The 24,509-nt window shown below is 44.3% G+C and overlaps 1 protein-coding gene across 1 annotated transcript in view; it reads left to right on the plus strand.

The window, feature by feature from the left end:
- The window catches only part of TENM4 (teneurin transmembrane protein 4), a 514,257-nt gene that overhangs the window by 472,116 nt on the left and 17,632 nt on the right, over positions 1–24,509 (plus strand). Inside the window, exons 24-27 of the mRNA XM_072850823.1 lie at positions 687–1,564; positions 12,629–12,801; positions 16,667–16,902; positions 23,193–23,489. Coding sequence (XP_072706924.1) covers positions 687–1,564; positions 12,629–12,801; positions 16,667–16,902; positions 23,193–23,489 — 1,584 coding nt within the window. The remainder of the gene's footprint in view (positions 1–686; positions 1,565–12,628; positions 12,802–16,666; positions 16,903–23,192; positions 23,490–24,509) is intronic.

Raw genomic sequence — 24,509 nt, forward strand, 5'->3', positions numbered from 1 at the left:
CATTATGCTCAAAAAAATGTGAAAACCACTGTGAAGACGCAAGTATTTTATTCTACAAATTGAATTGCCTGAATTTCTTATGAATTGCTATTTTGCATTTTTGCAGCGTCAGGCAGAAAATAGGTGGTTATAACTTGGACATATACACATGATGACACAGCTGCCAGTTTTGTGTCTATCCCTTCTTGTCATTTACCCAGAGGAGCTGGACCACTTGTCTGGAAAATCCTTTAGTAAAAGGATCATTGTTTTGTTTGACTGATTTCGTAGCACTTCACACAACGAAATTCCCAATCCCAGGTCTCTGCTATCAGGTCCAGGCTCCATCAATTCAAAGAGCATAGGATGGTTTAGAGAGGGGAAATTCCACTTGAATCTTTGGGTCTTCTTGTTTGCTCCTGTGTTCCCTGGGCACTGATGCCCCTTCCCATGGTCTCTGACACCTCACGATGAGGTGGAGGAGCAGAAAGAAGCCATGGTGTAGAGCAAGAGCTAAGCCCCCTCACTCACACCAGGGCTGGGTCCTCTGTGGCCACCACACCAAGCACTAATAATTAGTTGTGTTTCTTTTACCGTTTCTCCCTTTAATCCATGTTGAAACATCCTCACTGCAATTGATTTACAGCAATCATGCAGTGTAAAAAGGTCTTGCGATAATAATTTCCTTGTGTTGTTTTACCATTAAGGTTCGTCTAGAATGGCCCACGGATCTGGCAGTCAATCCGATGGATAATTCACTGTATGTGCTCGACAATAACGTTGTGTTACAGATATCTGAGAACCACCAAGTGCGCATCGTGGCAGGAAGGCCCATGCATTGCCAGGTGCCAGGCATGGATCACTTTCTCCTTAGCAAGGTGGCAATCCACGCCACCCTGGAGTCTGCTACCGCCCTGGCCGTCTCACATAACGGGGTCCTATATATTGCTGAGACCGATGAGAAAAAGATCAACCGCATCAGGCAGGTCACCACCAATGGAGAGATTTCTCTCGTTGCTGGAGCGCCAAGCAGCTGTGACTGCAAGAACGATGCTAACTGTGACTGCTTCTCGGGGGACGATGGCTATGCCAAGGATGCCAAACTCAATGCGCCATCCTCCCTTGCGGTGTGTGCAGACGGGGAGCTGTATGTCGCTGATCTTGGAAATATCCGAATCCGCTTTATTCGGAAAAACAAACCATTCCTCAACACACAAAATCTATATGAGTTATCCTCACCCATAGACCAGGAACTCTACTTGTTTGACACCAGTGGTAAGCACCTTTATACTCAGAGCCTTACCACTGGAGATTATCTTTACAATTTTACTTATTCTGGAGATGGAGATATAACCCTGATCACTGACAATAATGGCAACTTAGTGAATATCCGAAGAGATTCCACGGGGATGCCCCTCTGGCTGGTAGTGCCTGATGGCCAAGTCTACTGGGTGACAATTGGTACCAACAGCGCACTCAAGAGTGTAACAACACAGGGGCATGAAGTGGCCATGATGACGTACCACGGCAACTCTGGTCTTCTTGCCACTAAAAGCAATGAAAATGGTTGGACAACGTTTTATGAGTAAGTATATTATGAATATTGTGCTGCTGACTTCATTCTGTGTTCTCTGAACCATGAAAGGTTGATAGAATTTAATTCCCTGGACAGAATTATTGTCCAAATAAAATGGCCAGAACAGAGAAGATTAGATCTCACACAAACATTAAATACTAGAAGTAGGTGCGTTAGAGTTTGAATAAGCTCCCTCCACCAAGTCAAGAGTTAGAGCTTCTGCTGAATTTTTCTAAATCAGCTAAGTAATTTGGACACCTGGTTCTCCTTAACTGTAGTCAAGACTGGGGATTTAGGTTGCATGTCAGAGAATTTTCCTTGGCTTTGAAAGCCTTGGAAGTGTGAAAGTTCCATCAGATCGTCTTTTTTGCAGCTTTTCACCTACTTCCTATGCTGCAGTGTCTTTTTTGAGCTTGTTTGAAATGGCTGCTGTAGAATGACAACTGACAATGACTAATGACAGCTTGCTCAGAAAACGATTCTGTAATTAATGGACTGCTCGGTTTCTATTGTTGTACTTGGCCTCACTAAGGAGTAAATATAGTCTCAGGGCTGTTCAAGACCAGCTCCAAAGAATGTTTGAGCAGAGAGAACACATGGAAAAACCCAGAGATGGCAGTGACTTGAAGATTTGTACTTCTTTTTTGTATTACTGTTAGCAATTCCCTGCTTATAAATACCATGAAGACAACAGACTTCTGATATCAAATAGGAAAAATATAAATAACTCAATGAAGGGCATCTAGAAGGATGGTCTGCAAATTCATCCTGCTGTTGAGAACCCTTTCCCCTCCCTCTTCCATAGTTTCATTTTTATTTTCAAGTCTAACCTCTTTGAAACACTCCTTTTAGTGCATAATTTCCCATATGGTTTGAATGGTTACATGGAAGTGTTCAGCTACCATAATAATAGACCCATTGTAAGAGTCCAGTTTGGCTAGACAGTTCCCAAGATTACAAAGAAAAAAACTGTAAAAAAAAAAAAAGAGACTCGGGGAAGGAAAGCTGGCTAAGCCCACATATTCATGTGTTAGACATGCAGTTGATTTGGTTCTTTCTTTAAAATGTTCCAGGCCAAGTTTCAAATTTCTTTGCTTATTACTATTACTGTTCCTGCCTCAAAAAGAACTGAGGGAAACTCTGTGATGAATCTTTTGAAAGGTTATTTGCATTCCATCAATGTTCTGCTTGCAATTACTATAGCAATATTCCTCGGTGAATCAAAGTTAATACCCTTCCATCTCTTACATTGAATTTGCTTGAGGGAGGCTTTAGGGAGGAAAGATAGGGTGTTTTTTCTCTATAGGAATAAAGCCTGCTATATTGTCAGGACCATTGTGCTAAATCAAGGAGGTATTTTCTTTTTGCAAAGAACCCAATAGTTCCTGTGCTTGAAAACAGATGTAGCCATGGACAGTGAAGCGAACTAAACATTACAGCTAATAATGGTCAGATTTAAACCTCAAACATATTCTTTTACTTAAAAGTGTGACTGAACATATAAAGGGGAGAAAATGAGACAGAAACTAACTTACTCTGTGGATATATTTATAACAGTGATCCATTATTTCTTGCTATCCAACAAAATAGAGCATTTGTGAAAGTCATCATTCTGGTCCTTTTATGCACTTCAGAAGAGTCATAAGAAAGCTTTTTAGAGCTAAATGGAAGACAGTATTCTCCAGTGGTTAGACTATGGAAATCTTGACTAGAGCAAGTCAGCACTATATGATAGCACAGCATCACTGAAAATAGAATTGGGAATGTGTCTTCAGAGATATCTCATCCAAACCTGTGATCAGTTATCTCTATTTAACTGTTCCTGGCAGATTCTGATGCAACTTTATACAACTACAGGGTAAAAGTCTATATCTGAATGAGTTACCTCAGCCTCCCTTTATAGGCAAGGGAGAGAAACAGGCACTTTCAAGGTGAGTTTCTTATGTGTTATGTCAAGTATCTGCTTTAGGATGAGATGAGACGAGTTGTATTCTGAAAGTTTCTCTCTGTAAAGGTAGTCCAGAGTGATTAGCTCAGATACAGATGTTTACGTTGCAGGTGTCTACAGTTTGGTCAAATGGATCCTATCAAAGTCATCCAAGTTATTCATAAATACTGCTAGTGATAACAATGTATTTACCTATCTTATTGTTATTGTTAGAAAACTTTTTTATATGCTCAGTCTAAATCTTCCTTGCTTGAATAGGAGACTGTCACTCTTCATCCTGTCCTATCCTGTCCTGTCCTGTCCTGCCCTATCCTATCTGATCCTAACCTGTCCACTAGGAACTTGGAAAGCAGATCAGTCTGCTTTTCTTCTCAGCTGTGAAAGGTACCTATCAAATGGCTCAAGAACTTGCTCTGTAGTAGCTCTCAAAAGGTAATCAGCAACAGGGAATCATCCAATGGGGTTGTTTCCGGTGAATTGGCAGGGATTGATTCTACCCAGGGTGTTCATGCATAATCTGGGAAAAAAAAAAAAATCAGAACTGATAAAATTAGAAGATTAATAAATAAAGGTGAGGTACTTAGTTGCTTGATAAAGTAGGTTTTGTTTAAACAAAATATGTTCTTACACAGTCTAATGCCAGGGTACACATGTAACAGGCCACATCTAAAGAACCGGACTGAGCATTGACTCTCAGACGCTGTAGTGAGCAAAGCATCAAGTCATCCAGTGTGATTCTCAGCGTAATTCCATGGCAAATCTGTCTAACTTGTTGCTTGAATGGACAAACAAAATGAATACATTTACTCATCCCACTGTACTTCTAGTGGGTAGTGCGAAGCTGATTTTATCCCTCTACAGCATTGGTGAGACTAATACTGTCAGTTCTGATGTTTGCAGTTTATGAGGGACAGTAAAAATTGAAGGCTGTGCAGAAAAACACTACAAAAATGCATTCGTGGGGAGAAAGTGCTTTATGCTGGAGAACTAAGAAGACTTGATCTATTTATCTTAACATGAAGAAGACTGGGAAGTGTCTAGATCACAGCACGTCAGCACAAAACTATCACCTACAGAGGGACTCTTAATCTAGCAGGGAAAGGGTTGAGAAGGGTAAGGGGCTGGAAAGCAAAGCTAGAGACATTCAAGTTGACAGGAAGGTGTGATTTTTTGAGGCTGAGATTACCTAACCGGTAGAGCGACCAACCATGAGAAGCACTATATTGTCCCTTTCTTGGTATCTTAGATCATGACTCTGGATGCCTTTCTTAAGATACATTCTCACCAGCCAGAAGATTTGCATGAGGCAAACACAAACTGCAGGGATGAGTGCAGACATGTCAGGATGAAGTCTAAGTTCTTCAATACCCAAGAAGCCAAAGAAGATGGTGTAAACCAAGTCAGCATTCAATACTTTCAGGTTATTGTTTTCTGTATCAGAACATCAGGAAATTTACCTTGGGGAAGTTTAAGTGATTTAGAGAAATCCTGTGATCGTGAGCTACGGGAAGGCGCTCTGAGTAGTTTTCAGTCCTGGCGGAGGGGGAAGGTGAAGCTCATATTTCTGTTTTGCTCGTGGCCAAGGAAATAAAGACATCAAATCTGACTCTGAGGAAAAGCTTCATGTTTCTCACAGCACATACTGGTTCTTTACGGGCCAGGGCAGGCTGGACACCACTGTTTAAAAAGTTAAGAGTAAATGTAAATTTAGCTTGCAAGCTTACACTGCACCAGTGATCCTATGAAGAACATGCTTATAAGATTTACCTTTACCTGTCTGTCTACAGAGGACCATAAACCGGACACCCAACATGAAAGAGCAATGGTGCTGGTAGAGTGGCAACACTACGTGTGTACATGTCCAGCATCTCTGGTTCTTCTTCAGTTGTTGCTCTTACCAGGCCATTTCTCAGCCTTTATCATAAGGCTGCAAAGAGCTGTGACATACGGCCACGTTGGTGTGACTCTGGAGAGGAGAGAAGGAGGTGGGATACATTGACGCAGTACTGGACGTCTATCTCCAGGGCACACCAGGGAATCCAGGTCTTCCAAGGCTTCAGGCTGGGCTGGCACATTGTCCCTTCCTTTCCGTAGGGGAAGGAGACAGGTGCTGTCTTCAGGTGGTGGCAGACTTGCTCACAGCACTTGCAGCTCTTCCTTTCACACATCCTGCACGAAAGCCTGCTGTAACAACCCTGCTTTATTGGGTTTAGCGCTGAGTAAGGTTCAGTATATAATGCTGTGCAGTTTCCCTTTCCTTTGAGAGTGAAACTTAACTCCCTGAAGTAATTAGCCTGTCCCCGAAAGGCCTATCTAGGACTTCTTTGAGGGTTTTAGCATTACATAGACCTTCTCTGCCTCTGCAGAGGGCTTGACATTCGCTGTCAATTAATGCAATGCAGCTCAGCTTGTCCAGTAACTGGATTAAAGACTTGCCTTCTTGTTGAACCTGTGACAGTGATAATCAGCACCAAAGGAAGTTGATCTGGAAACTCTGACAGGGGAACAGCTTCTTGTTGTTCAACTCCTCCAGTCAAAGACAAAGGATGCTGTGTGACTACTTGCTTCTTTGTTGTTGCTGCTTTTTCACTTGACCTGAAAAAAATGCTACCAGCCTTTACAAAGTTTCTTAGCAGTTGCTGTTTATCTACTTCAGAATCTGGAAATTCTTATTAATGTATTTGTTTAAATCAAGGATATGGCAATTATCTTGATTAGCTCATTGAGATGGTATCACTGCACGTTAATTCAATTTCCCTCTGAGCCAAAGTCAAACCTTCTATGCATTATTTAGCCCAGATGAGGCTCTTTCGCGTAGGTCCTTTGTGTCCCCAATTAGTTTCGAAGGTCACCTCCTCCCATACAGAATGAAATACTTACACATCACTGCAGCCAAGCCCAGAAATTCAAAACCTTTTCATTGACTGCCCAAGTGGCTCACGGCTGCCTGGAGGGCAAAGAGTACCATGGAGCCAGATCTTCAGATGGGCGATAAGGGGAGCTTTGACCCATAATGTGGGATGCTATTTTACAGAGAAACAAACTCTGCCAAACCTCACACTCTGTAACGGGTGGAAGGTAGGAGCCATCTAGACCGAGCATGCAGGAGGACCTTGGATGGCTTCCCAATGACCGCCAGGACTCAGCAGACGTCCCACCCCAGCGCCAGCAGTGTTTGGTGCCCCAGCCAATGCCCTGGTCCTGGTGACTGGGGTACCAGAACTGGGTATCGTGGTCAGCATCTACCCCACGGTGAGATGCAGACTCAGTCTGCCTTGTAGTTGGCTTTATGCCTTTATGGCTTTGCAATTTTTTCTCTCTTAGTCACAGAGATAAATAACACCTATTACCTTTACAGGAGCAGCCACCTCTTGACTCACAGAAAAGCTAGCGTACTGCATTAATAACATCCCTTTATCACCTGATGATATCTCAGGTCATACACTGAGTTTTATGGGATTTGGTGGTGTCCTTGGTTTAGAGTCGTTCAAGTGAGGGTCTCTTTCTGCTCCTGCAGCAGACTGGAGTACAACTTGGCTTTTGCCCTCCCTCGTCTTTTAGCAAGATTTCTTTGCTCCACAATTTCTTCAAGATAAAATAATTAGATTCTTATCATTGTTCTTCTGAAGAAGTTACAGTAAAACTTTGGTAAGTGCCATGATAAAATACTACTTCTCCAGTACTCTCGCTAAGTTGTGAGGTCATGTTTTGAGCCATTGGCCTGGCCTGAAACGAATGCCTGGTGTCAGACTTCAGTTGAGAACCAAGGGAATGATGAGTATCATAAAAGCTAGAGAGAGAGAGAGATCTTCCTCTTCTTGTTTGGGCGGTCAGAAAATTCTGCAGACAGTGGCTGCAACCTGGCCTTGTGTCATTAGGGAGAGGACTTGCCTTCATACATATTTGAGTAGTATCGGTTTTTCTGTTACAGATTTATTTTTAATGTTGTGTTTAATGTTGTTTGAAAAATGGTGAAGAGGAGAGCTTGTTCAGAGGCGGCGGGTGCATGTCTGTATAATCGCACGCAAAATATAGTTTGCAAAGCACATTAGGACACTTTGGCACTAAATGCAATATTATTATTGTGAATTTTTTCCGATCTATTTGACTTGTAGTTTTAAAAGGCTGATGACATGTGAAAAAGCTAAAATGAGAAAACCCAGAGACTCAAGCAAGGAATTGATTTCTGAATAGACGGTACTTAGGATGCTCTCTTTAATTCCCAAGGCCCAGGTCTCTACACAATGGTAATGTGATAAATGAAAGCTCTGAATGTTTACAAGCTAACAATTAGGCCTCATAAGCACCAAATACCATTTTAATTCTGTGCATTGAACCTTAGCTAAATACGTTTCCAATTGGGAATGGATGGCAACAGCTTCCTTTGCTGGCCTAATAATTGTCACTGTAATTGTAAGTGCTGAGTCCTTGCAGCAGGTTTGAATGGGAGGCAGCAGCTGTGTTAGCAGGTGATGAATTCATTGCTCGGAGTGGCTGCTGTGTGCGCTCCCGTGTTTCAGTATTTCCTTAATTCTGGTGCTTTCAGAGCATTTGGAGAACACAGAAGTCTTAGGCTGTGATAAAAACTGGCCCACCCCTAAATCCCAAGACTGTGGAAACAGGCCTATACAGCTTAGCTGCAAAATGAGGTGACTAGGAGAGATTTATCTTACTGCAAATACCGGGGTGCACCCGGAGCTACATAAGAGCCACTCACTTGGCCTTCCTCTCCAAGCTGAGGATGTGCCCTATAAGTGCCTTTATAAGGCTGAAAGCAGAGGGAGAAGGAACCAACTCATTTAACTTATTTAATATTTTTAAGCACATTATCTGTTTGGGTTGTTGAAGCCTTCAAGCTAATGTGTCCTGGGAGACTGTGGGTATGCGATAGGTGATATCAGGTACGTGCTGTGTGATCTAAATCAAGGGAAAAGGGGAAAATGCTCCAGTCCTGAGCAAAACAGAAAAGAGAAAAGTAACTGCTTGCCAAGAGGAAAGTGCTGTGTGTGTCCATGCTAACTGGCTTCCAGCACCTCCTTTTGCATTGCCACCACAGTGCTAAAAGGAGTTTCTGTCTGGACGTGAGTGTTTTACACTTCATCTACCACCAATTAAAAATAATAATAAAAATGGGAACAGTCTAATTGTAGAACCTTCTCACATTTCTCCCTTTGTAAGGCATGACCTCCTTGCAGCTGCAAATAGGTGAGCTGTCACCCCCAGTGTGAGTGCTTGGAAGGTTCCTGCCTCGCTCCTGGGCAGAGGTGCAGCAGCTCTTGCATATGCAGAAAGCACAGATGGTCCAGGTTACTTCTGACAGAGGCTAATGGGGTGACTAAGGAGGTGCCAAAAGTCTAATGTACACGTGCAGACATCTTAAACCAATTCCAGCACACCATTCCAGACTGTTCTGTCCCAAAACAAGCCTTGCTTCTCAGGACCCGAAGTCCCAAATGGAAGTCCTTGCTCTTGGTGAAGTTCTCCCCTGTAGTGTGAGTTTTCTACAGCTGTAAAAATGGAACTGTAAATTATGCATATTGTACTTATTCATTTTCACTTAAAAAGAAAAATATGTGCACAGATGTCTAGGCACCATCATACTCTTTCATGCTCTTTTTTCATGCTGTTCTAACCCATTTTGCATGAGCAGAGATTACTGGCATGTTTGCCCATTTGCACATTTGCAAATATTGCATATTTGCCCAGCAGAGAGCTGGAGGACCATTTGTGAGGGTGCTGGGAGCTGGATGTCCAGGGATAGAGTTTAAGGAGCTGGGTGTCTGCTGCTGCTTGGGGCTGTTAAACTGAGTATCCACAGGTTTTTGAGGCTTTCTTTGGAGCACATAAGTAGAGCTTGCATGGAGTATAGGTTTTGTGCTGACTCTCACCATGGTGCTGTGTCATTCAATTAGGATAAACCATATGACTCACAGGACATTGACTCAGCACTTAAAGGAAATAACAGCCACGTCTATCACATGAACAAGCTCTCTGCCCCCATCCTGGCTTTTGCTCTCCTTTTCCTAATCCGCAGACCTGCTTCCTTTCACACTCACACCTGTATTACACCAAACTCACCCCTTAGACTTCAGTGCAGCACATCTAGATTTGTGCCACTATTTTTAGGAGGTGAATCAGGCTCAATTTCAGGAGCAGCTAATTTTTTAAAATCTAAATAGAGCAATATAAAGAAATCTCTTACAGTTGCTAATACCACCAAGTCAGAGGTGTTAAATTCAGATCCATCTTCCTTAAATTTCGGAGCATTTGGGATCTGAGTCTACCCTTATGGTTCAGACTGGTTTATATGTAGGACTATTGATGTTGAGGTAGACAGAATTTGGGGTGTTACACAACGCACCTTTAGCAATAACAGTGTTTTCAAGGTAGAGACTAAATCATGTCCCTTGTGTCCTGTCTCAGCAGATGAGGTAAAGACATTGCCTGTGACATTTTCAGTTTGAGACTCACATACTGTTTTAGGAGGAGATGTGCAGATGATTGTGCAGAAAGCACAATCAAAACGCATGCCATCTCAGTGCAAACAGGACAGCCACAAACACGGAGCAAAGCGTTTGGTACTGAGAGCACTTTAGTTCTGGCTCTTGCAAGGAGATTCAGTTTAGATCCAAGCTGTGCACTGCTAGCTGCTTGGAAAAGGTTTAACTGGTCTCTGCCAAACTCCTGCAATGCAGTCTTGAATTCATCCCTTTCTTTTTTTTTTTTCTTTCTTCTTTTCCATTTCACAAGTGGCTGATTGATCGCCAAGATCTTGGAGGGAAAAGGCAAGGCTGCTCCATCCTTCATGCGTGGATAATCCCTTGACTGATAGGCTGACACTGTGGAGGGCCAAATGCTTTCTTCTACCTTCCTACCTCCCCCTCTGCCCAGTGGGCAAGAAAAGCCTCATGTGATGATGTCTCCAAACCCAAGGGCTGGAGAGACTTGCAATGAGCTCACCCACTTAGTCACTATACACTAAATATTAAACTTGGCAAAAATCATCTTTTCAGCCAGCCCTTCTTCACGCTAAGTCACTGCCAGCGTATTGTCAAAACCGAAGTACCAGCACTGTGTACAAATCTGGAAAAAAGAAAATGGAAGAGGAGACAGATTTCTTTTTCTGTATAGTGCAGAGCCAGTCCAATGGCTGTTCCTGGGTCTTTCACGGGTTGCAGTTCAAGAGTACTTTTCTTTTCTTTTCTTTTCTTTTCTTTTCTTTTCTTTTCTTTTCTTTTCTTTTCTTTTCTTTTCTTTTCTTTTCTTTTCCTTTCTTTTCTTTTGCTTTCTTTTCTTTTCTTTTTTCTTTTCTTTTTGTTTTGTTTCGTTTCTTTTCTTTTCGGGTTTCTTTTTTGTTATTAGATGGGGTCTGTTGTCTTATTCCCCAGCTCAGAGTAATCCTGAAGAGGAGGATCAAGATCTCCTCAACCATGTGCTCCCTCCAAGGTCTGATCAACTGCATCCAGACCCTCTCTAACACATTTCTCTCACCTGTTCTTAAAAGCATTGGGCAATGGGGCTTCCAGCGCTCCATCTGTTCCTCTGCTTGGAGCAACCATGGGCCTGGAAAATGTTCTCCAGCTTCTGACCTGAATCTTCCTTGTTTCCATTCAAGCTGATTACTTTTTGTCACATGCTCAGTAGACATGATGAACAATTAATTGTAATTCTCTTCAGAACAACCGTTGTCAGGGTGGCATCTTCCCACTTCCTTGTTTCCTCTCTTCTAAATCAGCTCATTTCTTTTGGCTTTGCCTCTTAGGTCATGTTTTCTAAGCTTGTTATCCTTAACATATCGTTTATGTTACTTTATCATTCTGAGGAATGGTGCCCTTCACTGGACACCATGCTCCATCAAAGGCTCACCACTGGCTGTTGCAGGAGAACAAGTCCTCTCTGCTCACCCACCATTTGCTTTGCATCCCTAAGTGATATGTTTTCTTGATATGATCTTCTTATATATCATATAAATCATTCTCGAATGATATGTGGGCAGGACTTGAAAAAAGTCAAACATTATCACTGATTGCTTTTGCTGGAATTTTTCTCCTGTTTCTCCCAGACTAGTTAAATATCCCTTCCCTGAAGGCCATCTCATCAGAAGGTCCAACAGCTCTCTAGAGACAAGCCAGTAGAGCTTCCTGCTGCTCTCCATTTCAGTCTACAATAGCCTCAGTGCAAAGGTCCCTTGCTAACCCTCTGCTCTTAGCTCAGTCTGTGACCCAAGGGCCCCTTTTTGCAATGCCACAAATGGGAGGCAGGATGGTGTGTTTGCTCCATCAGCTCAGGAGGCCTCTAGGCACAGGTGTCTGCTTCTCCTTTTTATTGAAAAATAACCCCTTAGCTTGTTAACTGCTGTGGGACCTGCATGTATGTAGCTTATTTCATCTGGGTCCCGGTACACAGGTGTCCACATCACAGAAACCTTCCCAGATGGTGCTTATGTTGAATCCCTCACTGGAAAAGCCAAGGACTCAGTAGGGGTGAAAACTGAACTGCTTTCATACACTTTTAAATCAGTCCTTCCAGATGGTCCTAGGAACAGTAAAAGGTAGACACAGGGGTCTCAGCTGTGCTCAGGGCTCTACACCATGTTCAACAAAGGACAGTTCCCTACCTGATGCAGCCAATCTGGCAGGTCCTTGCTGCTACCTTAACATTAGCTTTTAAAATAAGATAGGAAAAAAAAAAGAAAAAAAAGTGCTGAAGAGCTCAGGACACAAGCAGACAAAACAGTTGGTGGCCTTCAGAAACTCCTAGTTCTGCTAGACAGGATGCACGGGCCAGTGCTTTTCCATAAGTCACAGCACAGTGGATGGGAAATAAAGTTGCTCTTGTAAACAAGAAGCACAGTGCAGGCGATAAGTATTGGAAAAATGTTGTTAAAATACAGGCTAATACTTATCTAGTCATTTTCTGTTCTTTGCTTGATTTTCTTCAGCTAAAAGCTGTGATTTTCTTCTCATGAAGCCAAAAAATCAAGACAGTCTGACAGACTGACAATGCGTTTTTCTCTGGGAAAAATCTGAGTGATGATTTCAAGACTTGGTCTCTGCTTTATAGGATGATTCCTGTATCCCATTCCTCTGTTAATGCTGTTGACTTCACTCTATCCTCCCTTCCAGGTACGACAGCTTTGGGCGCCTGACCAACGTGACCTTCCCTACTGGCCAAGTGAGCAGCTTCCGCAGCGATACCGACAGCTCCGTGCATGTCCAGGTGGAAACCTCCAGCAAGGATGATGTTACAATAACAACCAATTTGTCGGCATCGGGAGCCTTCTACACCCTGCTCCAAGGTGAGTTGGGCCACTGTCCCTCTCCCAGCCAAGCTGCACACAATGGATTATCCATCAGGAAACAGGCATCGTCTTGATAATCCCACCACCAAAAATCACCTGCACCCTCAGCACCCCAGAGCTCCCCACATGCTGGTACAAACGCACACTCACACCTATTTAGCCACATTCCCTAGCACCGTGGTTGCTCTGCAGCTGTTTTCTGCTTCATTCTCAGCCAGTCCCCTTGCCGTGCAGCCCTTATGCAGTACGGTCCTCCATCATCATTACCATTATTGTTATAACAAAAAGGGTTGCATAAATCTAGCTGCGCTTCCAGCTGACCCCTTTGCTTCGTTCTCTTAATGGCTTCTAACTTAACAGTTACTCTCCTGGAACAGGCTTCCAGCTGGTTGCTGGAGATCTCTGTGATTCTTTGTTCACTGGCTGTTCAAACATTCACAAGGCAGCACCCAGAAAAATGACCATCCCTGTCCCCAAAAGGTCTGCGTTTGAGCTAAAGGGCTGGTGTGGAGAGGCACAAAGGAGAACGGAGAGGTGGGCAGCCAGGTTAGGACTGGTGGGACTGGTTTGCGGTTGTTGGAAATGAGCATAGTTCTGCCGGTGATGGTAAGGTGGGGAGGTGGAGGATTGATGAGGTGGAGGAAAAGGTGGTGAAGTGGGAAAGAAAAGAGGAATAAATAGCAGGGGAGCACTATGCTGACATACTGGTAGGGGCAGAAATTGTAGTGCACAAAGCATGCCAGCCTGGATCTCCAAGTTCTGAAGGCTGAAGCCTCCTTAGGGTCGGGATGAGCCATCACTCCTGTTCCCTGGGGCTTGGAGAAAGGAAAAGGACCATCAGACTCTTTGCTTTTTTCACTCCCCAGCTCTCATTCACTCGTAGCCTGTGCCTGATGGCAATGGGGTGTCAAACATCATTTTCCCTTGTGAGGAACAAAGTGCTCCAAGTGAGATCAACGTGTTCGAGAGTCACATTTGTTCCCACATCTCTGGGACACACATTTCCCTCCCTCTCCCTGTAATGTCAGCAAGCTTTCCTTAAAGAAAGTGCCTGCTATGGCTGAACACTGCCTTTCCTGCCTCTGGAGAGGGCAGCTGAGAGGGTGCCAGCCCCTTAAAGCCATACTCACTATTCCTGCAGGGAAACACAATGACTTTCTTATTCTTTATTTCAGCCTGCAAAGCAGATCCAACCTACCCCGCCCCATCCCATCCACTCGCATTAAGATGTCTGGCAACTGCACAGACACGAGGTTGGCTTCACCTCAAGAGCCTAATTAAGCAATAGACCCCGCTGTTGGGGGCCCTTTAGTGAGATAATTGACTGTGATGTGATTTATACACCCAGAGCTGAAGGCATAGTTACATAATGGTGCCACGGTCAATTATCTCATTGTACTGCCCTCCAGCACAGGGGCACTCTTGCCATTAGGACATGCAGTATTACAAGCAGCTTAACCATCTTCAGAAGTACAAAATTACAAAACTGTTTGGATCTGAAGAAACTTATCTTAAAATGAAGATCTGGATAACATTGCAGCAGAGGTGGTCTGCGACGTGCTGAGGGTGGCTTTCCCACAGGTGTTAGGGACTGTGAATTCCCAAAATGAGATAGCTGTGTGTTCATGACAGCACTGTAGAAACTGAAACAACGGACACTGGAGTTGCCCAGGGGTGTATTGAGCACAGCTGAAATGAAGTTGCCTTCCAAGTGCCTCTCCAGCGGATGGAGCTGGAGCCGTTCTCAAGTCTGTGAGTGTCTTGCTCGCCCCGCTGTTCTCCAGGGAAAAATGCATGTTGCAGATTCCCTTTGCATGAGAGTTGCTCGTGCATTTTCCTTCTGGACTCACAGCTCTGGCCAGCTTTCACAAATCCTTGGTGAACCTTTCAAGAAACCTGGATCAAGAACACTGTGAACAGGTGAGGTTTGAGAAGGCATTTTCAGAAGGTTACAGATTCCTGTAGGATAGATTTAGGGGCCTCTACAGCTAACAGGCACCTCAGGACCTCTGTGGGATTTTGTGCTCTGGATTAATGACAAAGTGAGCATTTGTTCAAGGCCAAAATACAGCACTAGTGCCCTAGAGCCAAAGCAGCATAAAATATAGCATCCAACGGCCCCTGGATTTCATGCAGCCCTTGAGAAATGCCTTCCAAAGCCAGGGAAGAGTCTTCTCTTGGGAAAGTGGAGGATTTACATTCCCCGCACTGTACCACACTGCTGGTGACAATCCACCATAACCCCTCTACAGTGCTTGTGTGACACAAAGGGAACTTCACATGTCCAGGGAATTTCAGAGACCTTCAAGCTTTCCCTTGCTTCCTGGTGAAGGATGAAGGAGGGAGGAATATATTAGCTGTGCAGAGATATTTCACTGATTTAATTTAAAGCACATCTCCTACCACTTTCTCACCAAACCAAGCATCTAAGAACAAAAGTCTGACAGCCAGCTGACTGTCCCCCTTCTCTCCATTTGCAGAATCAAGCATGGAGTGGGTTTAATCCTGCTGGAGTTAATGCCAAAAGACCATCAACTTAAGTACTCAGTGGTACAGCTAAAATACTTGGATCTACACTGTGGATCACTGCTGTATGTTTATAGTGGCAAAATCCAGTGCCACAGCAGTTTCACACCATCACTACTGTGTACAGTAAGTTGAGTTGTGGTCCTGCTGAGATCAGTGTGGCAAGACTCCAGCTGGCTACAACAGGAGCAGGATCAGACTCACAATAAAAAAGACCAACTGGTGTCAGGTTTCCTTTCCTAATTATACCAAACTGTGCTCTTTGCTGATCTATTTCATCCAGACGAGAGATGATAATTTCGCTGTGACCTCGTTTCCTGCTGAGCTACGGCAGAGCAACTAGTGAACAAAACTCAACTTGCCTCAGAACGGAAAAACAATTGACATGAATTTTTAATGCGTGTTTTTATTCACAATTAGGTATTTATGGCAGCCTGGGAGACAGAAATTGTAATATTTTCCAGCTTTTGAAGAGCTTCAGATAAGGCAGTCTTTGTATAATGTGCTTTTAAATCCATTCTGCACTGAGCAAGTCTCATGCTTTCTTACCCTTCATGAGCTCCTCTCTGCAGAGAGAAATGCCAGCTGGAGATTCAAAGGATGGGCTTTCAGCCTGCCTGATTCCTGAAGGATGTGGAAGAGATATTGTTCTTCTCTTCCACTCCTGAACTCCCAAATCCTGGCCTCAAAATCTGCTGATCTTTCAAGAGCTAGTGGAGGCCAGATGTACGGAGATGTGTGGGAGCTTAGTGCCTCTGCTTTCTCTCCAAACATGAGGACTTTGGTTGCCTCCTGAAAGCTTTCCCGAGTGAAAGGGTTTGGCTGTTGTTTGGGGAACTGGTTAGCATTAACTCGCTGTGCAATTTCCTGTCATTTGTGAGATGGTGAATAAGCTGAGGAAAGTAGGTGGCCCCGCTTTTTCATATATTGTAGTGAAATTGGGATCTTTAGGATATAAAAGCGTGGAAAGTTTTCAGCCAGACTGTGATTTAAAACAAATATCTCACCACCCAATGTTTTAGCCTAGAGGAGGAGGTTTGAACCTGCGTCCTTTGCTAGGCTATTACATGGCTCTTCCACTGGTGCCTTTTTTAACCTGTATAAGACTTTTCTGCAAGAGTTTGAGGTGCAGAACCTCATCAGAATGAAAAAGAGATTGTCCATCTTTATTTTCACTGATGACACCATTTTGCTCACTGTGAGTGGGACAGGTGAGTGACAGCACATTTGGTTACAACCATCAGGAATGCTGATGAAGCCTGGGTGAGGGAGAAAATGAAAAGCTGGAGCTGTATTATTGGGCAGCCATTTGAAAAGATCTCTTTTCTGTCTTCAGACCAAGTCCGAAACAGCTACTACATCGGTGCTGATGGCTCTCTGAGACTGATGCTCGCTAACGGCATGGAGGTGACCCTGCAAACCGAGCCGCATCTGCTGGCTGGCACCGTCAACCCCACGGTGGGGAAGAGGAATGTCACCCTGCCCATCGACAACGGCCTTAATCTCGTGGAGTGGAGGCAGAGGAAGGAGCAAGCGAGAGGGCAGGTCACCGTCTTTGGACGTCGGCTGAGGGTAAGTGAGAAGCGTGAGCAGTTTTGGTCTCCACTTCTTATCTCATCAGTCCCCAGTCTCATGACAGAAAGGGACAGGGCTGATTTGGATCATCTACAATAGGGATGAGGCTGCAGGACAGAGAAATAGCTGTTCATCCTCAGTGACACAAGCTTTATGACTTGAATATATCCTTATGTCCTCTTATGAGCTGACGTTCTCTTAACCATCACAGGTAGTATTGCTGATTTGCCTACGAGCCCTCTGCATCACTGGGAACACGTGACCTCCCATCAGACACCACAGGTTTAATCATCATGGCAGGCTGTTTAAGCAAGCAAGGGACGATTATAACTATAAAATACTGCACCAGTTAGTATAGATATTTTGTACCTGTGCTGCTGGCAGTAATAGACCTGAGCACCGAAAGCTTTGTAAGCATATGAGGACAGGCTGAGAAAGTTGGGGTTGTTCAGCCTGGAGAAGAGAAGACTCCAGGGAGACCTTACAGCAGCCTTCCAGTACTTAAAGGGGGCCTACAGGAAAGATGGGGAGGGACTCTTTATCAGGGAGTGTAGTGATAGGAAGAGGGGTAATAGTTTTAAACCAAAAGGAGTTAGATTTAGATTAGATATTACGAAGAAATTCTTTACTGTGAGGGTGGTGAGACACTGGAACAGGTTGCCCGGAGAAGCTGTGGATGTCCCCTCCCTGGAAGTGTTCAAGGCCAGGCTGGATGGGGCTCTGAGCAACCTGGTCTAGTGGAAAGTGTCCCTGCCCATGGCAGGGGGGTTGGAACTAGGTGACCTTTAAAGGTCACTTACAACCCAAACTCTTCTATGATTCTATGATTATTGTTCACTGGGCAGCCTCAGAAAAATCTCTAGATTCCTGAAACCTGCTAATCTGTCAAACCTGTTGAAGAACTGGCCTCGCAGGGCATTGTATCGCGATTGCTGTTGTTCCCCAAAGTGGAGTGTTATAAACAGCTCCAGCCTGACGGTACTGTCTTCCAGGAGCGCGTGGTCCTTTCTGTGCTTGGGACTGATGTGTTTTGAAAACAGTGTTCTACACAACGCATCGCAGACTTGTCAGGGCTGTTTAAAGATCTTGCCCAATAAGCCTGTAATTCCTCTGCTTACTCCTGGCAAGGCTGGTAACTTGTAATAGCAAGTCCTGCTCAATCATCCTGTACCTTGCTAGTCTCAGAGCCATGAGCTGATGAGCGGTTCCTGGGAAGCTGCTCAGCACCTGGCAAATTCAGACCCTCTGAGAAAAGTGCTTAGTGCTGTGTAATGCCACCACAGCAAAAGGACTGCAGCTATTTATTCACACTTAAGCTTTGCAGTAAATATTAATGCTCTGGTTTCAGGATATGTGTTTCCCAGTCCTTGCTCTTCACCTCTCCCTGCTGCATGACCTCTGCCACCTTGGTGTGATTTCTCCCGTCTCTCCTTGCTCACACTTGTCAAGTATTGTTCTTTACCCTCCCCAACCCAGCCTCTGTTCTTTTCCCCTTGCATCAATAGCCTCATATTTTGTTATCAGGAGAAAAACTGCAAAAAGTAGTGAAAGCTGAAGCTGCTCCTTCAGTGGGAACTGCTGTATATCTGCAGATCAGTTGGCATCACCCTTCTTGTTTGGTTTGTCTTGGGGCTTTTATTTTACTTTATTTTAATAACCAATGAAATTATCAGACAGGTCTTTTTCTGAAAGGAGAGAGCGTTCTGAAATCTGCAGCTGTGTCACAGCTATTTGGTGTTCAAAGCAGTTTCCACTCATTTAGCCGCAGCTCAGCTGCCCGTGTCAGTTTTATCTTCCAAAATTTTCACAATAGATTCAAACGCAGAACGTGTCTTTGTTTTATATTGTACTGCATTTGGAAAAACACTTGCAAAATGAGTTTTCAGGCTGGTTACTTGTGTCCCCATAAATCTGCCAGCATTTATTCACATTTTGAGCCTATCAGGGCTCTTCTAGTGAAGCAGAAGAGCATCTTACACGGTTGAAGGACTCAGTTATGGCTCTGTTCAGGGTTCAAAGTAGCTGAGGATGTACAAGAAGTTTTAAGCTGCCTGTTTGTACCTGCATGGCAGCATCTGCACCCCTAAGACATAAACCTGCAAGGTGCTAATTGCCTCCCTGGGGATTGCCCAGCATTTAACATATTCTGTGTGTCATGTTCTCCTCTTCCCTCGTACCAGTAATTGCTGCTTTCCCTGGCAAGGGAGGAGCTTAAGGAAGTTAAGTTCAACATGTTTTTGTTCATTTTTGCAAATGTTATCATTTTCTGCCATATGTGAGTAAATAATCACTTTCCCTCTCCCCTCACCCCACTGCTCGCATGAGACAGCAGCAAAGACATGGTGCTCCATGGTGCTCATGCCCAAAGAGGCTGCAGCATCACTTCATGAAGCCTTTGAGATGAGGAGAACAGGATCTGACCACTGTAAAAGAGGGTGTTCCCCTGAAACCAGCATCCTTTCTGCTGCCATCGCATGGATCCACATTTTATGACTTGTGGCCCTTCCTCCCATGATTGCAGGGTGTTCTTGGGGACGGACGACCTGTTGCCATGAGCTTGACCAGCTCCCAGCATGATGAGGCCAGTTTCATAGCTGCCTCCTTGACCCTCCCTAAGAAATAACACAATGCACGTGTTTCTTTATTGCAGGGATAAGGCACAGGGCAGGGACTTCTGCATGGATGAAGGGAAAGGGGCCAGCCCCGATGCCTTTTCCCCAGTCCCACTGATACTGACCTGGCTCTGCACTTGGCCTGGCAGCAGTAAAGCAGCACAAATATGTTAAAGCAACCCCTTTCCCTTCTTCTATCCCACACACCCCATGGAAAGTTATGATGCTCTGATCCACGCACCCAGTAGTGAGATATCTCCACAAATTTACCAGCTACGAATTCAACCCATCACTGGCCAACAGCAACAGAGACTCCATCTGCAGTGAGAGCGTTAGGTAAACTCTGCTCCAAGGAACAGAGCTGCTTCCTTTTTTTTTTTTTTTAAACAAACTTGAGTTTTTCAATAAAGAAGGATGTAAAATAATCTCTGACAGTAGAGCAAATAGGACAGCCAAAAGAGACAGAGCTGCTGGCTCAGCTCTTTTATTTATTTAACCATGGAAACTCCTGTTGTAATTCACTTTGTTTTTCCCAAGACCTTGGCAGCAGGTTAATGGTGCCATCAAGACCTCGTGTCCCAGACACTCCCCAGAACTGGCGTGACCGGAGAGGTCTCTTGGGATGCTGCTAACCATTCCTGGTGTGTTGCCTAACGAGGACAGTCCAGCATTGTCTCCACAATTTCTGCAAGGTGTCGAGGTCTGGGTATGGCCACCCCAACGGTTTCAGCAATTTGCTGGGGAAATTGCTTTGTAGGCAGCCGTTTATCACATGGATGTTGTTGGCTCCTGCAGTTCTCATTGCAGAAGTATTGTTTGCCCTCCTCTGCTAAATGTTCCCAGAGTGTTTTCATGACAAATCTTCCCTTTTTGTGCTCCTGTGCTTCCAGGGAGATCAATGCATGTTGTTTAATTATAATTTAAGCTAAAGGAGCTCCATAGGAAGCATTGGAGAAATCAGAGATGGTAGCGTATTTATGCTCTTGCTTTTCCAGAGCAAGCTAAGGGATTGAATAAAGTACTGTGGAACATGAATTTGGGGTTAAATTTAGTCTCTCACACATTATAGAGGGGAGGTCAAATCCACAGTGAACTGTGGATTTGAATTTACCCTGTCTCAGTCCTGTGCTGATCACAGGCCTTGTCAAATGCTCTGAGGGGCAAAAGCTTTTTGCAGGAGCTTTCAGACCGCGTTCCAGGATAAGGACTCCGGGATGTAGGATGGCATCTTATTTAGCTGCTCACCATAAAACACCGTTATTGGACTGAAGCCTGCAGCCCTGTCAGTGCTTCTGCAGAAGATTCACTTCTATTCAAGGCATGCCCTTGAACAAGGATGAAAAAGATTTAGCCCCTGTTCAGAGGCTATCTGGTAGTATAGGGTTCACTTTGCCCGTCACCTTGAGGGGTGGCTGTTGGCACTGTAGCACTTCTCAGAGAGAAGAGAGATTACACTGAGAGAGCAGGAGAAAACAAATCATAAAAAAAGAAAAATCATGAAAAGGGAGACTGGTTCCAACTAGTCCCGCAGAAATTGCTTGCCAGAGCATGGGGAGGGTGGAATGACTTAGGGCACCAGTAATGGGATGCAGAGATTTGGACTGAGCTTAAGAGCTATCCTGGGACCTGTTATTTGGTCCTTCCAGCACGGTGAATGGCACTGCTGCTGGTGTACAGATCAGGGAGGCCACTTTCAGCCTGGATTACTGTCCCAGCCCTGGAAGAGCTCTTTCCAGCTCTCTTGGCAGAGACCAGTAGCAGAACAAGCTGCAGCTGCCGGGCTGGAGCTGCTCCGTGAATAGACGGAAGGCAGAGATGCTATTTCTTCCTGCTTTGATTTTTTTTTTTTTTTTGCAAGTAATTGCTGCTTCTGTTTCTCTATTTATAGCAGCAAGCACCTATGAGATATCAAGTTGCTCTGTTATTTACATGTGTACATCTGTACTTAGAATTTTGATACCTTTTTAATTATTTCCGAGCTTGCCTCTTACATTGGGCTGTTGGTTGATTCCCTCTTTCTCCCATTGTCCATTTACATTCTAATTTACACACATTTAACTGGAGCATTATCTACCTTTCCACACCATTTATTTCCTCGAGTCATACCCACCTTTTACCATTGTAATTCATAAGTTGGAAGTAATTTTTGCACTTGCCTCCTCTTACATCATCTTCACACTTATGTCATGGCACTGATTCCTTCTCTCTTGGCTGGCCACACAAATCCTCAGCTCGCTTCCACATTTTCTCAGCCATGCTTTTGCCTCTTTCAACCCCAGCTCCTGAGATACCTTCTTTTGACTTCTGATTTTGCGGTGTCCCCATTCTCCAGCTTTCAGCCCAGACATCTGCCCACACAGCACGAAAGCACTGCAGCAGTCCTGCCTTTCCCTCTCCCGTTCCTCCAGGGCTGAGGAACCCCTTCTCCATTGGCTCTATCACATCCTTTCTCTCCTTGATCTTGCTGTTTAGCTCTCAGATACCCCTGCATCCCTCAAAATATAGTGGGAATTCAGTCATACACCCTAAAGTAATGACCAAGTTCAAAGCTGGACCATGGCTGAGAACAGTGCTCAGGTCACGAGTCTTGCTTTACCCAGAGCAGGATAAGGCAGTATGTTTAACTTGCAGTCTGAAGACCTTGCAGCAACCTGCAAACCCTGGTTTATTGACTACAGCTGAAGGGCTGCAAAGGGAACTGAAAAGCAAGCCAGCTGTTTGGAGTTTGAAATTCATCGGAGAAGAATCTGCACCCTTCTAGAAAAGAGGGGTTCACCAGCTGAGAGAGGTTTCAGAGTGGTGGGATGGAGAAAGAGCTGTCTTCACTGGCAAGCTCACACTGGGAATGTGGGTTTTTCATTCTTGCTCAGTACTTTGCTACTGTGATGATGTGGCTTTGTAAGTCTCCTTGCACACGTGGCTAAACATAAGCTGTATTATCAGCTCCTTTTTGTATTGCTGTGCACTTCAATCCCTGAATCAAATGTATTCCTGCTCCTACCTTTGAAGTAGATACCTTTGATCTTTGGAAATGTAGAGGCATTGGAGGTAACAGGAGTGTAATTATGCAACACGGAATAACCCCAGGACAATGAAGCTAAAACTCCAGCTCTCACAGAAAAGTTCCTGCTCTGTGTAAAATCTACAGTGGCCAAGGCCTCCATATTTCATCTCAGGGGAAAGGCTTAACCTCTAGTGCATGCAGTATATTCAGTAAACTCAGAGAAAAGCTGCTTTCCACTATGTTGACACAACTTCCATCTGTTTTCTACAAGTATTATTTTTTGATGTGCATGAAAGCAAAAGACTATATATCCCAGGTTTGATAAGCAGAGTACCTTGCAAATATTCACCGCAACAAGTTGTCATTTCATCTTCTGTAGGTCTATAATCACATCAGCTGTAGCAGTCCTAAGCCTAGGTTTGGGATATGGGCAATATTCCTTCACCGTGATGATGTTTTAAAAGTATCCTGTTTTTCTGCCTCTCTCCTCACTAAAGTCAACAGAAGCAACGTTAGGACAACTCTTTGCTTTGAAAATTGCCTCTTATCCAGAGGCAATGAGCAGCTGGATACTCTCCAATGTGGTCTAAAGAGGTGTTTGGTGAAACAAGGCTAGTCTTTGTAACTTAAAACTGTTTCCAGCTTCCTAATCCTCCATCTCTTTCCTGTAGGTTCACAACAGAAACCTGCTGTCCCTCGACTTTGATCGTGTGACAAGGACAGAGAAAATCTATGATGACCACCGCAAGTTCACGCTCCGCATCCTCTACGACCAGGCAGGGAGGCCCAGTCTCTGGTCACCCAGCAGCAGACTGAACGGGGTCAATGTCACCTATTCCCCAGGAGGACACATTGCAGGGATTCAGAGAGGCACAATGTCAGAAAGGATGGAGTATGATCAGTCTGGCAGAATTACATCCAGGATCTTTGCTGATGGCAAATCATGGAGCTACACTTACTTGGAGAAGGTAAGAATCCTCTTAGTGCTCAGAGATGGTGCATTTGGTGCAAATGGGCTTTACTCCTTTGACTTCAGTACAGCTGCGCTCCTTCGCATCAGTTGATTAATGGTCCTTATGGTCCAATATTCCTCTTCTGCCTACACTAAGCTGCACATAGTAACTTTGATGCCAAACCACCAAAGAGCAGTTGAAAATAATAGCCTGAGAAGTTTCTTCCCAGTCACACTGAGAGCACGTCTTAATGCTGGGAAGCTTTGGCATTTGATTTTTTAAGCACAACATTCCTTTGCTGAGCTAGCAGCAATATAAAGTATCTTCAGGTAAAGTCAGAGGAGTGAACAGTAGGAATTTCCAGTAGGATTTTCCATGTGAAAACAGCCCATACAGTCTGACATCCTGGCCCATTCGAGTGGCCCATTCCTGCTTCATAGGAAATACATGTAATTAAAAAGTGCAAGGCATGAATCCAGCCAGGCTGTTGTAGCACACTTTGCAGTGTTGCCTGTAGTTTGCACTCTGTAGATTGGCATGGGACTTAAATTCTTCTGGGTATTACCATTCATCATTACACTGCCCCGTGTCCTATAGATCCATGTGCTGCATACCTGGGGATAGAATTTTTTATTCCAGTTTTGCACAGAGCCTATCCCTACAACAGTTTAAGGAAACTACAGCAGCATAGCTTTTCAAAAGCAAAAAGAATTGACTTGCCCCTTGTATTATACGATCTATGTTGATTGCTACATGCAAAAAAAATTCCGAGAACAAATAAGCATGCAGGCATAAGTTTGCAGTAAGAGAGTAATGGAAAGTATGGAGACACAATGAAATAATTGGGCATTGGAAGGTGTCGGGGTGCTTTTTCAAGCATTGTTTAAGTTGCTCTACCAATTTTATTTTAGTCTGTAAAAGCTATTGGCACAGGGAATTTGGGTAGAGACAGCAGCTAGCTACAGGGTATTGATTCGAACAGCTGAGCATTCTGAGCTTCGACCTTCCTCACTGCAATAACTGCTTCTTCCTCTG

The sequence above is a fragment of the Ciconia boyciana genome, chromosome 1 (assembly GCF_034638445.1).
Source record: "Ciconia boyciana chromosome 1, ASM3463844v1, whole genome shotgun sequence".
In the NCBI taxonomy this organism is placed as follows: Eukaryota; Metazoa; Chordata; class Aves; order Ciconiiformes; family Ciconiidae; genus Ciconia; species Ciconia boyciana.